Source organism: Biomphalaria glabrata, chromosome 12, assembly GCF_947242115.1.
Source record: "Biomphalaria glabrata chromosome 12, xgBioGlab47.1, whole genome shotgun sequence".
Lineage (NCBI taxonomy): Eukaryota > Metazoa > Mollusca > Gastropoda > Planorbidae > Biomphalaria > Biomphalaria glabrata.
The window spans coordinates 34999910-35013893 of NC_074722.1; the positions used below are offsets into that span (position 1 = coordinate 34999910).

Genomic DNA, 13984 nt, shown 5'->3' on the forward strand with positions numbered 1-13984 from the left:
CTACCTAGAAGGGGGCTCGAGGTTCGACACCCGACTCGGGGAGAGTTGTGTTTACTGAGCGCCTAAAGGCAGCACGGAAAACCAACTCCTAGATACCCCCTCCCCCCCACCGGTCCACAAATGAGATTGGACCAAAAGCGCTCTGAGCATGCTATAAGCATGAAAGTAGCGCTATATAAAAGCTATAATAATAAAAAGCCTTACGCACAAAAGCGCATAGTTTTAAGACTTCTTCGTCACTTGATGATTCACTTTGGATAGAAATTTCGAGTGGCCTTATCGCAACTGTCACGAGCCGTGTAGTGGCTACTCGGAGTAACTTGAGCATAAATTATGGATTGTCTTTTTAGTAGAAAATCTGACTAGACTTTGCTGGACTGTGTGTGTATGTTTCTGTTGTGTTGTCTGTATATGAGAAAAAGAGTCCTTGTAATCACAACAAATTTCCATAAGGATCAATAATGCAGTCTTAGTCTTAGATCCAGTTACTGACTATTGTATGTGTTGAAATAATGTTTTTTTTTCCTTTCAGGAATCCAAGTGTGCGTATGTTGTGGTGTTAATGGCAGTTTACTGGATAACTGAGGCTCTACCTGTAGGAGTTACTGCCCTTATACCTGTATTTCTCTTCCCTTTGTTTAACATTGTAACCTCCAGTGAGATAGCAGCCACGTATATGAACGTAAGGTCACATAGTAATTAAAACTTCTTGCAGATACTTATCATTGCTATACATTTATTTAGTACAGAAACTTACGATCATTATTGTTGTTTTGTTTTTTTAAGTCCCTTCATGTGTCTACTCTGAAAATTCTGTGTTTATTATTCCGAGCGCTTTATCCCGAATGTATTACCATCTTAATTCGCTACCTGGCGAACATCAAGAAAATTTAGTATACAAGATACTCAAATTGAAAAGTATTTGTTCAGTAGGCGGATACTCATACAGCGTAATGCTTCACCACTGAGTTGTGCCCCTTCAATTTACATGTTGTGTGACGGTAATTTGGGGACAGACTCGAGGTTTGTGTAGCAAAAGGGCACTCATGTGGATGCATGTTCTAATCTTCCTAATCGAGACTTATCCTTAAGTAAACAAACTCGTCAACCGTGTAGAGGTGTAGCTTGTAGTCCAGCCCCTTAATTGAGATTTGTTTTTTTTTTTTTCAAATTAACAAACTTATTACCCGCTGCCCCACTCGTCTCTACCTCATTTTACTTCATTTTAGTATGTATCAATGTATAGTACCAGTACTATTACATTGGCTCCCTTCGTCTAGTGATGATTCTCACTCTTGGTGCGAGTAATTACTTTGTCTGTATAATTATTAGAGTGCATTGAATGTGTATAAATGTAACCAATGGCAACAATGTCACAACATCAATGACCACACAATGAATACTCATAAACTCAAACTCTCTAATTAAAACCATTATTTAATATTCCAATTAGGGCATCGATGGCCGCTTTAAAATCATGTAACAAATGTAATAATTGATCGATGAATGAATTGATAACTGTAGACATAGATTATTAAAAAATAAAAATAACATAAAACATGTGGCTTCAATCCTACATACGAATAAAACTCTGGTATTTGTTAAGATAATACAGATAAACAATAAAGACATAATCAACAAACCAGCAATTAGTCACCCATGCCATTTAGACCACAACGGCTACTCCCTCCCCCATGCACTGGACATAGCGCCGCAGACTGCATTAGAGTTCAGTACCGCTGTCCATGTCATCTGATGCCAATCACTGCATGTCGCTCATTGCTAACTGGTCTTCGTCACTGTCGCTAACATCTAATTCAGTCTCTCAACGCTTAGACTGTCACATACTCAAGATTGCCATCTACCAACTAGGACTTCACGGACTTTGACTGTCTTTGACTCTGAATGTGACTCTGACTGTCACTGACCCTAACCCTAACACTAAATAAACAAATAAACAAAAAATCGCTAACAACTAGCTGAAGCACAATCCTTCTTTATTCATAATCAGATAACATCTAATGCTATAATTAATATAATAAAATAATTCCTACATGTTTTTCCTGGCAAACAACTCACACCTCTTGGAGCCAAGATCGCGAGCCAGTCTCAGCGTTCACCAGAAAACGTCTAGCTCACCACACACGCCCCTGCTAACACTACATGGCCCTGTGTTCCAACTGTTTCAAAACTTTACTCTATGAGACCCTAATCCACGCGTAAACTAACGCTACTAAATCTTCTGTGTCTGTCCCAGACCTACGGGTATCGGGTCGCCTTACAAGTTATACTATTCCTACCATTTTTCTGTACTCTATCAAGTCTGTCGGTGAGCCGCGAAAACACCATTCAAAATAATTCACTTTGCTCACACACACACACACATATCTATGACACCCGGTTACTCGTATAGAGGTGTGGCTTGAAGTCCAGCCCCTTAATAAATATTTCCTACCTTTGTCTATGATGAATAGTGCATTCTAAAAGAAAACACATTAATATTTGCCTTTTCATATATATTTTTTTTCATATTACGAGACAACGTTGTAAACGCTTAAAAATAGTTTTAGTGAAATTTCTTTATGTAAATTTTGATTCTAAACATAGTGTTAAATTACTATAAATGAAACAAATAAAACTTAATATACTGAGCTATAATAATGACTAATTTTCTTATCTCTTTCATTACGTTTTTAGAAAAACTCACCGACCTCACTGTGGGAGCCTACATCGCTCCTCTAGGTCCCCAGCTTCTAAGGGGGCTCGAACGAAAATTTTGTCATGTAGGTAGTGGCCATCCGGAAATGTTTGAGAATTACTGCCTAAATGTGTATCATGTCATTGTAAAAGTGACTTGCAGTTCGGATTATTTATATTATATCAACTCAAGAAAAATACTCAGTGCTTCATTTTGTGCTGGAAGTGTGTTGCATAAATTTGTCGGCACCTCCGATTCCGCGTATGTCAGATGATTGTGGATACAATGCAATCTCTCCAAAATACAATCGCGATAATTATTATGAAAGTTTACGAAACGTTGAAAATGGTTCACCGTCAAAGGCTTTTGTGTTTTCGAGTCATTTTATTTTGCATTTAATTGCCCATATCGGTTGTTTTAAGAATAACTAAATAAAGACGGCATTACAGGTACAAGAAAAAGAGTAAATGATTAGGGACAATTTGATCCTAGATTAGGCTAAGATAATTCTGAAAGACACGAACATAAGGCAGAAAGAACATTTGTTTAAAAATTGGTCTTAAAAAGAAAACAAGAGAAGCAACACATTAAGGAATGCATGATTTTGAAAAGCAGCCTTAGCAGTCCTTTACAGAACGAATTAATAACGGCAATGTATCGCTTTTAAAGGCTACACAAAAGTTTATTTGAAACACACACACACAAAGGGTCTACAAAAAATATATACAAAAATGGATTTAAATCAATTGGCGCTTTTGGTACAAACTAGGTCGTAATACTTTTTTTTCTAGAATTTTTTTAAATTTTGCACGCAGGCGGCCACAACCCTCGCGGCGGCCCTGCATGTTTCTTATTGTCTGTACAACTAAAATTAACCCCGACACATAGGCTACACCACGTGTGGCTTTGGCAAAGCGTTTTAAGGGTCTAGAGAGGAATACCCACACATGTCTATTCGGAGGACTGTCTTGGCGTCTGTAGAGTGTCTCTAGAACAGCGGTTCTCAACCTTTTTTTGCTCGGCGGCCCCTTATTATAACCCCCCACTCTGCCGCGACCCCCACCCACACAGCATTAGAAGAATAGACAATAACAATCCATATTTTCGACGGTCTTAGGCGACCCCTGGCAAAGCGTCAATCGACCCCCCAATGGGGGTCGCGACCCGCAGGTTGAGAACCCCTGCTCTAGAATAAAGCTGATACCTCTCCTCGCAGGATGTCAACATGGTGTTCATTGGTGGCCTGATGATGGCTATCGCTATAGAGTACTGGGAGCTGCACAGGAGAGTGGCCATCAAGATACTGCTGATGGCTGGGTCTGAACCAAGATGGTAAGCGCATTTCTCTTGATGTGACAATGTGGCGACTTTGAGAATATTTATTTCAAAGGTTTTTATTTATTCATTCCATCTGTCTGTGTGGAATATTGAACACGTCTTTCTCTCACTCACTTCCCATTCTCGGATCAAATTAAAGCCTTGCACTGAATGTAGACCTAACGAGAATGTTCCCTGAATCTCGCTGGTATTAACTGAAACCCTTACCTCAAGGCTGTATCGTCCGCAGGTTGATGTTGGGTATGATGCTAGCCACTTGGTTTTTGTCCATGTGGATCTCCAACACTGCCACAACTGCCATGATGATTCCAATAGCCGAGGCCATCTTGGTTCAGTTAAAAGGAACTAGCACAAGACTGGGGAATAGAGTAGAGAAGGGTGAGAACTCTAAATAAATAGCTATTAAGTACCTTAAAAAATAATTTCAAAAAAAGGAAAAAACTCAAGAATCTTTAAAGGGAAACTCCGATGGTTTTTCAAATTTGAGTTATTGACATATTTAAATTCTGCGTAAAAAGTTTGTAATAGTAAACATTTTACCCTTTTTTATTTAAATGCTTAGAAACATTTATATTAATAAATTAGTCAGTAAATTCTTGATATTTCCAAAAAAAAAACGGTGTTCTTTGAGATTTTGTTTTTAGGTTAGGCATACGTCCCTTCCCTCAACACTACTGAAAGGGAAACTAGATTTGACCAATCGTATCGCTTCATTCTTACAGTAGCTGTTAGGCTGTTAGTCAAGCGCTATGGTACAGTTATATATATAGATAGATAGATTTTAAATCATTAGGACAACCAACTCGAGAAAAAAAGTAACATTTTCATCTAAGCCCCTCCCTGTCCCAAGAAGTAAATAGATCGCAGGTCTGACTGGCCAGTGTAAGGCTAGTCTAGACTACGTGTAGTCAGTCATGACTAGACATCCAAGCGATAGTGTTTGTTGTGTGTTGAGTGGTCAGGCGAGAAGATGCACACTGCCGTGGTCAGTCAAGCATGTAAATCTCCTTTAACACGCTTTTTGTTTTTACTTTCAAGATCTAGATCTAACTGCATAGAGGAAGATATATTTCTTTTACGAGAATGTAAACGTTACTGTATGGTTTTCCGTTATACAGTAAGTCGATAGATTAAATTAATAGGCATGTGTGACATCACATAGAAACCCGGTGAAAGTCAGACCGTTTTGGATGCGCAGGAAAATTACGTCAGGATGTCTGCCTGGTCGTGCGGTTTGCACGCTGGACTGTCGTTCAGATTTATCGATGGTCCCGGGTTCAAACCCTGCCCGCTCCCATCCCCCGTCGTCCTGCGGGAGGTTTGGACTAGGAAGTAATTATCTTCAACTCTGAAAGAACATCCGAAATATGTAAAACATTTTTACAAATATCAATTACTAAGTTATTATAGCAAATAAAAACAAAATAATAATATATTCATTATTCGTAAAACAAAACACATAGTATATCAAAAATTGTCAAAACCATCGGAGTTTCCCTTTAAGAGTTGATATACATGATGTAAACAAAATAAGGTCTGCTTACAGTCTTCAACCATTCTAAAAATACATTTCAAAACACACCGTGTTACAGAAATACTCTTCTGTTTAGAAATGCATTTCAATTTCATTGCATTGAAGAGTTAGCTAACAGACAAATGAGTGAGTTTTAACAATGGACCTCATTCACCAATCGTAAACAAACAACATTTAGCCACGTGGCGCCCTATATCTTCTATATAATTTACGATCTCATGTTTAATTCATGATGGTTGTCACGTGACAGTTTTTTCCATTGTTTTATCAATAAGATCACGTGACTAAATGTTGTTTGTTTACGATTGGTGAATGAGGTCCATTCACCAAATATATCTAAATTATAATGCGGTTTGGTAAGTTCTAATTCATTCTCTTAGCCACACAAACAGTCACACATACACACACACACACCCATAATGTTTCTCTATTCACTGACGTGACTTGTTTAAACCGAGACCATTCGTTATTAGACGCCCTCAACATTGATTTGCAACGTCACAACATGTGGGCAGTTTGAACCACTTGCTCGTTGCCGCGTCTTACAGACCTGTGGCATGGCAACGATCTATTGCTTTAGACTGCCCACAGGTTGTGACGTTGCAGGTCAGTGTTCAGGACTTCTTTAACGCTTGGTCTCGTTTAAACGCCTCTTGTAACTAAGTGATAGTTAAAACAACGCATATCATCGTGTGTTGAGACTCAATACAATATTTTTTTTCTTGTCTTATTTCGTTTGTGGAAGTTGACGAGGTGAACGCTCTAGAGATGAAGGTCTCTCCTAGCAAGGAGGACAAAGAGAAACAGTCAGAAACAGCCGTGGTGTAAGTGTAGCTTCTTTTATCTTTTTGTTACTTTAGTTGTTTTTTTTTAATATTTGTTTCGGCTTTGTTTAGCTTTGGGGTCCTGGGTTCGAATCTCGGTGAAGACTGGGATGTTGAACTTTGGGATTTCTAGGGAGTCCCTGAGTCCACCCAACTCTTGGTACCTGCTTTTAGTTGGGGAAAGTAAAGGCAGTTGGTCGTTGTGCTGGCCACATGTAATTTTTACAAGGCTTATATCCACTCACTCAAATTATTCATTGTTCCTAATTAAACACGAATCATTAAAAAAAATTATTTAATTAAATAGTGGCGATTAATTAATTTTGTCTAATATCGAAAGAAGCAAATAAATATTACAGGATTGAGAGCTATATCTGGGGGTTTCCCTCTTAAATAAGCTTTTATTTTGTAAGTATTTGTTTTTATTTTGCTTGTTAGATTGTTTTTTTATTAAATAACGAATGTTTTGCAACATTTCAAAATATTTAAAACACGCTTCTTCGTTAGATCAATAAAATATCTAAATTAAATTGATAGTGCAGAAAACGGCAAAGTTGGCAACAATGCCCAAGAGAAGCAACCTACACAAGAAACAGCTGAGGGTGAAGCAGACAGTTACAATGAAACCGAAGACGAAGACCCTCACTTCAAGCAGCTCTGCAAAGGGATGTCACTGAGCATCTGCTATGCTGCCAATTCTGGTGGAATAGCGACTCTAACAGGAACTGGCCCTAACTTGGCTTTAAAAGCACACGCTGATCAGTAAGCCAAAAAAAAAACAAAGACAAATGCATAATTGCAATTAAAGTTTAGTGAAATGAAATTATCTGTCTAAATAGTGAACTAAGAATCTTTTATATTTCATGGTAAAAAAAAATTGTCTAAATAGTGAACTAAGAATCTTTTATATTTCATGGTAAAAAAAATGTCTAAATAGTGAACTAAGAATCTTTTATATTTCATGTTAAAAAATTGTCTAAATAGTGAACTAAGAATCTTTTATATTTCATGGTAAAAATAAAATTGTCTAAATAGTGAACTAAGAATCTTTTATATTTCATGGTAAAAATAAAATTATCTAAATAGTGAACTAAGAATCTTTTATATTTCATGGTAAAAAAATTGTCTAAATAGTGAACTAAGAATCTTTTATATTTCATGGTAAAAAAAATTGTCTAAATAGTGAACTTTACTTAGCAACCTTGTTGTGCACAGAGAAATATTTACAATACTTCATGAGAGAGAGAGAGAGAGAGAGAGAGAGAGAGAGAGAAAGGGAGGGGGGAAAGGGGCGACAAAAAAGAAGAGAGGCAGAGACGGAGGTATAAAAAAAAAAGAGAAGGATATACAGAAAGAATGAACCAGTGAGAAAGGAAGAGGGCGTGTTGCTGACAACTAAATTTAACTTGTAAATCTTGAAATAACTTGAATGACGTCTTTGTGAAAAATACTAAATAGAACTTTTATTACAATATAGACACATTTAACTTGCGATGAAATGAAATGTAGTAGACTTAAGCAATAATTCAAAAAAAATTAACTCACTACAAAAACACGTCTTTTCACTCTGGCATTCTAGAGTCGTCTGGTTTACACAAGACAGCTTACGACAGTGCCGCTTATATTGCATCATTCACATCTGCATAGCCAGCAACCAATCGCTAACTCAGTGTTTCTCAAACTTGTTTGTCTGGCGGCACAGTAAAAAACTAAAAAGATTTCGCGGCACACTATGAAGAGCAACAGTTGTTTCATCCTTTTTGATTGCTTTTAAACTGATAGCAGGATATAACTTGTTGATTGAAATCCAAAACACATCCTGGCTTTTCTCGGCAAAACTTGACTTAAGAACTGCATCGTTTTTTAAATCAATGAGCTGCTCTGCTTCTTCAGTTGTAAGGTTTGTAGCTTCATTGTTTCCAAATAGATAGCTGACCCATCCATAGTTATTACTTCCAACTGTTGGAAATGGTTCCTGCAATGTTGACTGCAGGTGTGTCAAAGTGTCCAGAATTTCGGGGGGGGGGGATTTCTTTATTTGAAGCACATTCATTGTAAGTAGGAAAGCAGTTGAAGACTCCTTTCAAGATCTTACTTTGCCACAAAGGTAATTTTTCACCAAATGACTTCAGTTTTGAGGATGCAGTGATGATGGTTTCGATGGTCCTTGAAGACTTAAATTAAATGAAGACCTTAACCCACTAGATCTCGTCATGAATAGAAAATCCAAAGTATTTTTTTTTCAGCCTCCAAGAATGAAATCAGCTCAGCCTTGAGTTGGACGACACGCTTTAACACTTTCTCCCTGGAGAGCCAACGAACGTTGGTGTGATACAAGAGACATTTGTAGTCTGAATCTATTGCTTCACAAAGCTCTGAGAAAAGTAGGGATGCAAGCGGTTTGAGAAACACTGCCGCTAAATTCTTCTCACTATCACCATAGAAACACACACACACACCATGACAGAGAGACAGAAGGTGAAGGGAGACGGTAAAAGAGAAAGTAAAAAAAAGAGAGAGAGAGAGAGAACTAGAAAGTGGAGGAAGAAAGGAGAGAAAGGAGGAAATATGGAAGATATAGAGAGGGAGAAAAAGAAGACGTGGACGCTAAGAGAGAGAGAGAGAGAGGGAGAGATAAAGAGAGAGAGAGATAAAGAGAGTGAAAGAGAAAATTAGAAAGGGGTGACAAGAGAGAGATAGAGAGATAATGAGAGATAAAGATAGAGAGAGAGAGAGATAAAGAGAGTGAAAGAGAAAATGAGAAAGAGGTGACAAGAGAGAGATAAAGAGATAAAGAGGAGGTAAAGAGAGAGAAGGAGAGATAAAGAGAGAGATAAAGAGAAAGAGAGTGAATGAGAAAATGAGAAAGGGGTGACAAGAGAGAGATAAAGAGAGAAATAAAGAGAGAGAAAGATAAAGAGAGTGAGAGATAAAGAGAGAGAATAAACATTTTTTTAAAGGCTGAACTATACAACCCTAACCATTTTTTCCTGTATCGCTGTCATTCTAATCTGTGTCTGTACATATTTCAAAGGATATACGCCAAATATCATGTCAAAAATCCGGTGACATTTGGTGCTTGGATGGCCTTTGGCATACCATTGTCTGTTGTGATTCTGATCGTCTGCTGGTGCTGGCTACAAATCGCTTTCCTCCGGTGCAGGTCAGTTTCTAGCAGTTTTTAATTTTACTGTTTCTATGTGACAATAAAAAACAAAAAAAAACAAACTACGATTATGTATGAAACATTTTGACCTGTTCATTCAATTATATTATAACGTAGGGTTGGGGAGGAGAGGTATTTTCAAATTAACAGTCCATTATACTGATTATAAAAAGAGTATGGTGATACTAAGCAGTGGCGTCACAAGGGTTAGGGTGCGGTCTGCACCCCCGCATCTGCCTAGTGACGCCACTGATACTAAGTAAACATCTATGGTCTAGTGGTAAGTGCTGGGCCTTAACAAAATTAATGCCGCCCCCTTCCCCTTAAAGAGTTCTATACCTCCCCTTGGCTGAAAGTAAAAAAAAAAAGTAAAGTTTCCTCTTTAAGACCTTGCCATCTTTATGCCAGATGATGTAAAAAGTTATCTGCTTCTATGGATTCGTAGAATATGTTTTCGTCATTAAATTGTGTATATCAGCATCGCTTCATGATTTAGCTGTTTTAAAATGTAAACAGATAATAAGGATGTCCTGTAGCCAGCACAACGTCCAACCGCCTTTACATTCCTAACTAAAGTCAGGTAACCATTTACGTGAAGCCAGGGTATTCCTAAAAATCACGACATTAAAAAAACCCAGTCTTCTCTGAGATTCGAACCCCGGATCTCTCAGTTAGGGAGACAAGCGCTTTACCACTCAGCCTTCACACCTTACCTTACTGTTCTGTTCTCCTAGCATCCTTTGGGCTTTAAGTGCTCATCATTTAATCCTACCTGCTCTGTTTTTCTAGCTTCCTTTGGGCTCCAAATGCTCATCATTTAATCCTACCTGCTCTGTTTTTCTAGCTTCCTTTGGGCTCCAAATGCTCATCATTTAATCCTACCTGCTCTGTTTTTCTAGCTTCCTTTGGGCTTCAAATGCTCATCATTTAATCCTACCTGCTCTGTTTTTTCTAGCTTCCTTTGGGCTCCAAATGCTCATCATTTAATCCTACCTGCTCTGTTTTTCTAGCTTCCTTTGGGCTTCAAATGCTCATCATTTAATCCTACCTGCTCTGTTTTTCTAGCATCCTTTGGGCTTCAAATGCTCATCATTTAATCCTACCTGCTCTGTTTTTATAGCTTCCTTTGGGCTTCAAATGCTCATCATTTAATCCTACCTGCTCTGTTTTTCTAGCTTCCTTTGGGAATAGTGATCGGGGGAAATAGAAACTCCTTTCAACTCAATCGGAGGCGCGGTGGCTGAGCGGTAAAGATCTTGATTTCTGAATCGGGGTCTGGGGTTCGAATCCTGGTGAAGACTGGGATTTTTAAATTCCGGAATCTTCAGGCGCCTCTGAGTCCACCCAACCTGACATTAGTTGAGGACAAATAAAGGCGGTTGGTCGTTGTGCTGACCACATGACACCCTCTTAACCACAGAAACAGATGACCTTTACATCGCCTGCCCTATAGACCACAAGGTATGAAAGAGGAACTTTCGACTTTATCGATAATCGCTAAGATGCAAAGAGAGAGAGAGAGAGAGTTTATAATTCTGTTCACTATATAGCTTGATGTATTCAATTTGAATGTCTATAATTATAAGAGCTAGATTTCTGCTACACGGGACTTTCTGTTGCCCTCCACAGAGGCGCCTGTCGTTGCTGTCTGCGTGGAAAACAAGACACACACAGATCAGAGAGAATCAAGAATGTGATTAGAGATGAGTATACCAAACTTGGACCTATGGTGTAAGTCGCTGGCTTGTATTCCCAAACGGATTAGATTCTCACTCCGGGCAATAGTTATGAGATAGTAATATATCCCAAAGGGGTTGTAAAGAGGGTCTGTGTTTTTTAATATTGATTAAGGTAGTCTTAGTGGTAGCCTCAGCAAGTATTTTTCAATGGTTGCTTCAATATTTAGCCTTAGCAATAAGTCCAGTAACATCGGTAGGTAGTGTTAGTGGCAGTCTAAACAGGTAATCTTAGTGGTAACATCAGTAAGTAGTTTTAGTGGCAGTCTAATTAGGCAGTCTAAATGGATGGCTCAGTAAGAAGTGTTAGTAGTTTGCCTAAATGGTTAGCCTTCGTTAATAACCCTTTTTTACAAATCTTATATCAACTCTGACAATTTATTTCTCCCACACCCAATCTCGGATCAAACTACTTTAGCACAATTATTTCTTGTACCTGATAAAACAAGAATCAATAAAAAAAAATATTATTTGATTCATTATTTCCTAATTAATTATTTTGTTTGGTATCAAACAACGGAAAGAAATTGTAGTTGACTGATGTGGTGGAATAAGTTGAATTAGTCCCCTTTATACTTTGTAGTGAGAAAGCTTTACAGTTTGAAACCAACAATAGATAATTATAAAACCTTATATTTTCATGAGCACTTCAGTTGCATAGTGGAGGCTACTTCATCCTAAGGAGACTTGAGCCCTAGAGTTTGAATACAGGTCGTTCAACGTTTTAAAAAAATAAATGCATTAAAAAAAGCGATCACGCTAATATTCACGCAGATACCCAAGATTCACCTCCACACCATTCCCAACTGGTCTAAATGATAGGATCATAGCGCATTGAGAAAGCTAAAAGCATGAAATTGAGCTAAACAAATACAATTGGTAAAATATTTCTAATCGCACCGATTTATTATTGTTAGTTAGATCTATTACAAATTTAATTACATGACAGATCCTAACTAATCGATACAACTACTCTTTATATAAGTATGTTTTTTTCTTGTTAGCGATAGGCGTAGGGGGTCGCCATAATGGTAACAACAATGGGTCATGATTGTAGCCAGGGCCGGTCCTACAGGTTGCGGGGCCCTATGCGAAATGGATTGCGCGGGGCCTAATTTGGGTAGTGATAAGGATAATAAGTGAAAATTAAGATTTTGTTTTAGAAAAGAAATTTGTCTTTGCATTTTATTTATACTTTACTAAGTACAAAATCACTTTCAATAATTTCAGGAGATTTTCATGACTTTTTCTTATATTTTATACTTTTAGGAGAATTCCAGGAACCCTTTAATGATAAGTTAAAATGGTTTAATTGAATAATTTACACCTAGAATTCGCATAGCGCGGGGCCTATGAAAGTGCGGGGCCCACTGCGGCCGCATAGGTTGCAGTGGCCTAAGACCGGCCCTGATTGTAGCCTAAGTGAATAGCTTTATTGAACTGACTTAAGGATAGTGTTAGACTAAGTTTACAGAGTTTTGAAATGTGTGTCCATCTCTTTGTCCTGCAGGTTTGGTCAACTGATGATCATCATCCTCTTCTTTATTTTGATCGTCTTATGGATAACACGTGACCTGGGAGGTGTGGCAGGCTGGGGGACAGCCTTTGGTACCGAGTAGGTGTACATAATATTTCATTATTTATACTAGAAAGAGCAAGCTATATGGCTTTGTTTGTGGTATATCTTATTGTTGTGTCACGGTTACTTTGTGGTCAACCGTGACACACGGTCAAGTGTTGGGTATCGGAGAGTTAGGGGACTTGGGGGAAGTGACGATAGTGTAAACAAGAAGAGAGGAAGTCAGCTAGTGAAGTATGAGATCTGTATATAATGTCTGCCGTGTATATATGTTATGTTGAAATGTTACACAATTAAAAGACACTTTAAACGTAAAGGGAACTTGTTTCTTCACACTTATCTTATAGATTACAGACGTTACTTCAAAAGAGAAGATAATTACGTCCTAGGTATTGCATGTGTTAGTGTACTCGTGAATCATGCATGTTAAATCAGTGATCAATGGTTTTCCTGGCTGATTCAGGCAACCCATTCCATTCTCTAATGGCACAAGGGAAGAAGGAGAATTTTAGGGAATTTGTACTAGCACAAGGATTACGAAATTCACTTTATTTGTTTCGATTTGTAAATTATGGTTTAGTGTTTTATGTATTATTGTCACTTTATTTTTTATTCTTCTGTCCTGAAGTGTCTCTAAGTTTAGTGATTTTACTAAAGTTGAAGGCACTCTTTTTAATCTATATTCTGGAGAAATTGAAAGGGTTCTGCACCTTCGTGGATATGAGCTAGTGTTTCTACCTTATCTAACCCGTTTTGCTAGCCAGAGTAATTTGCATTCGAAGTGGCAAGTTCGATGACCCCCACCGGGCCATCTGGTGCTGGCCCACCAGGAATTCGCCTGGTTGTCCATATAACCAGTCCGCCCCTGGTCCCCTCATGACTTTAAAATTATTATTACACCTAGATATTAGGAGTTTTTAGTCTGCGTTACTGGTGGGCTACAAAACAATTTTGTACAATCAGTTTTACGTGTTGCAAATTGTACAGTAATAGCTGTTGATTTTTTTTTTACATTAAAAACATATTTGGATAATGAGTTGTCAATTTCTTTGAGTTGTTGTGTCGGGTGGTGCAGTGTTTGCAGAGAGCCTGGATAGAGTCAATGTAAG

General features: G+C 38.0%; 1 protein-coding gene across 1 annotated transcript in view; it reads left to right on the plus strand.

Annotated features, from left to right (window-relative positions):
- Window positions 1-13984, plus strand: part of LOC106073040 (Na(+)/citrate cotransporter-like) — a 33149-nt gene that overhangs the window by 14071 nt on the left and 5094 nt on the right. The window contains exons 3-10 of the mRNA XM_056006488.1: window positions 533-682; window positions 3915-4030; window positions 4266-4414; window positions 6316-6394; window positions 6932-7156; window positions 9429-9557; window positions 11190-11291; window positions 12807-12911. Of these exons, the coding sequence (XP_055862463.1) occupies window positions 533-682; window positions 3915-4030; window positions 4266-4414; window positions 6316-6394; window positions 6932-7156; window positions 9429-9557; window positions 11190-11291; window positions 12807-12911 (1055 nt within the window). The remainder of the gene's footprint in view (window positions 1-532; window positions 683-3914; window positions 4031-4265; window positions 4415-6315; window positions 6395-6931; window positions 7157-9428; window positions 9558-11189; window positions 11292-12806; window positions 12912-13984) is intronic.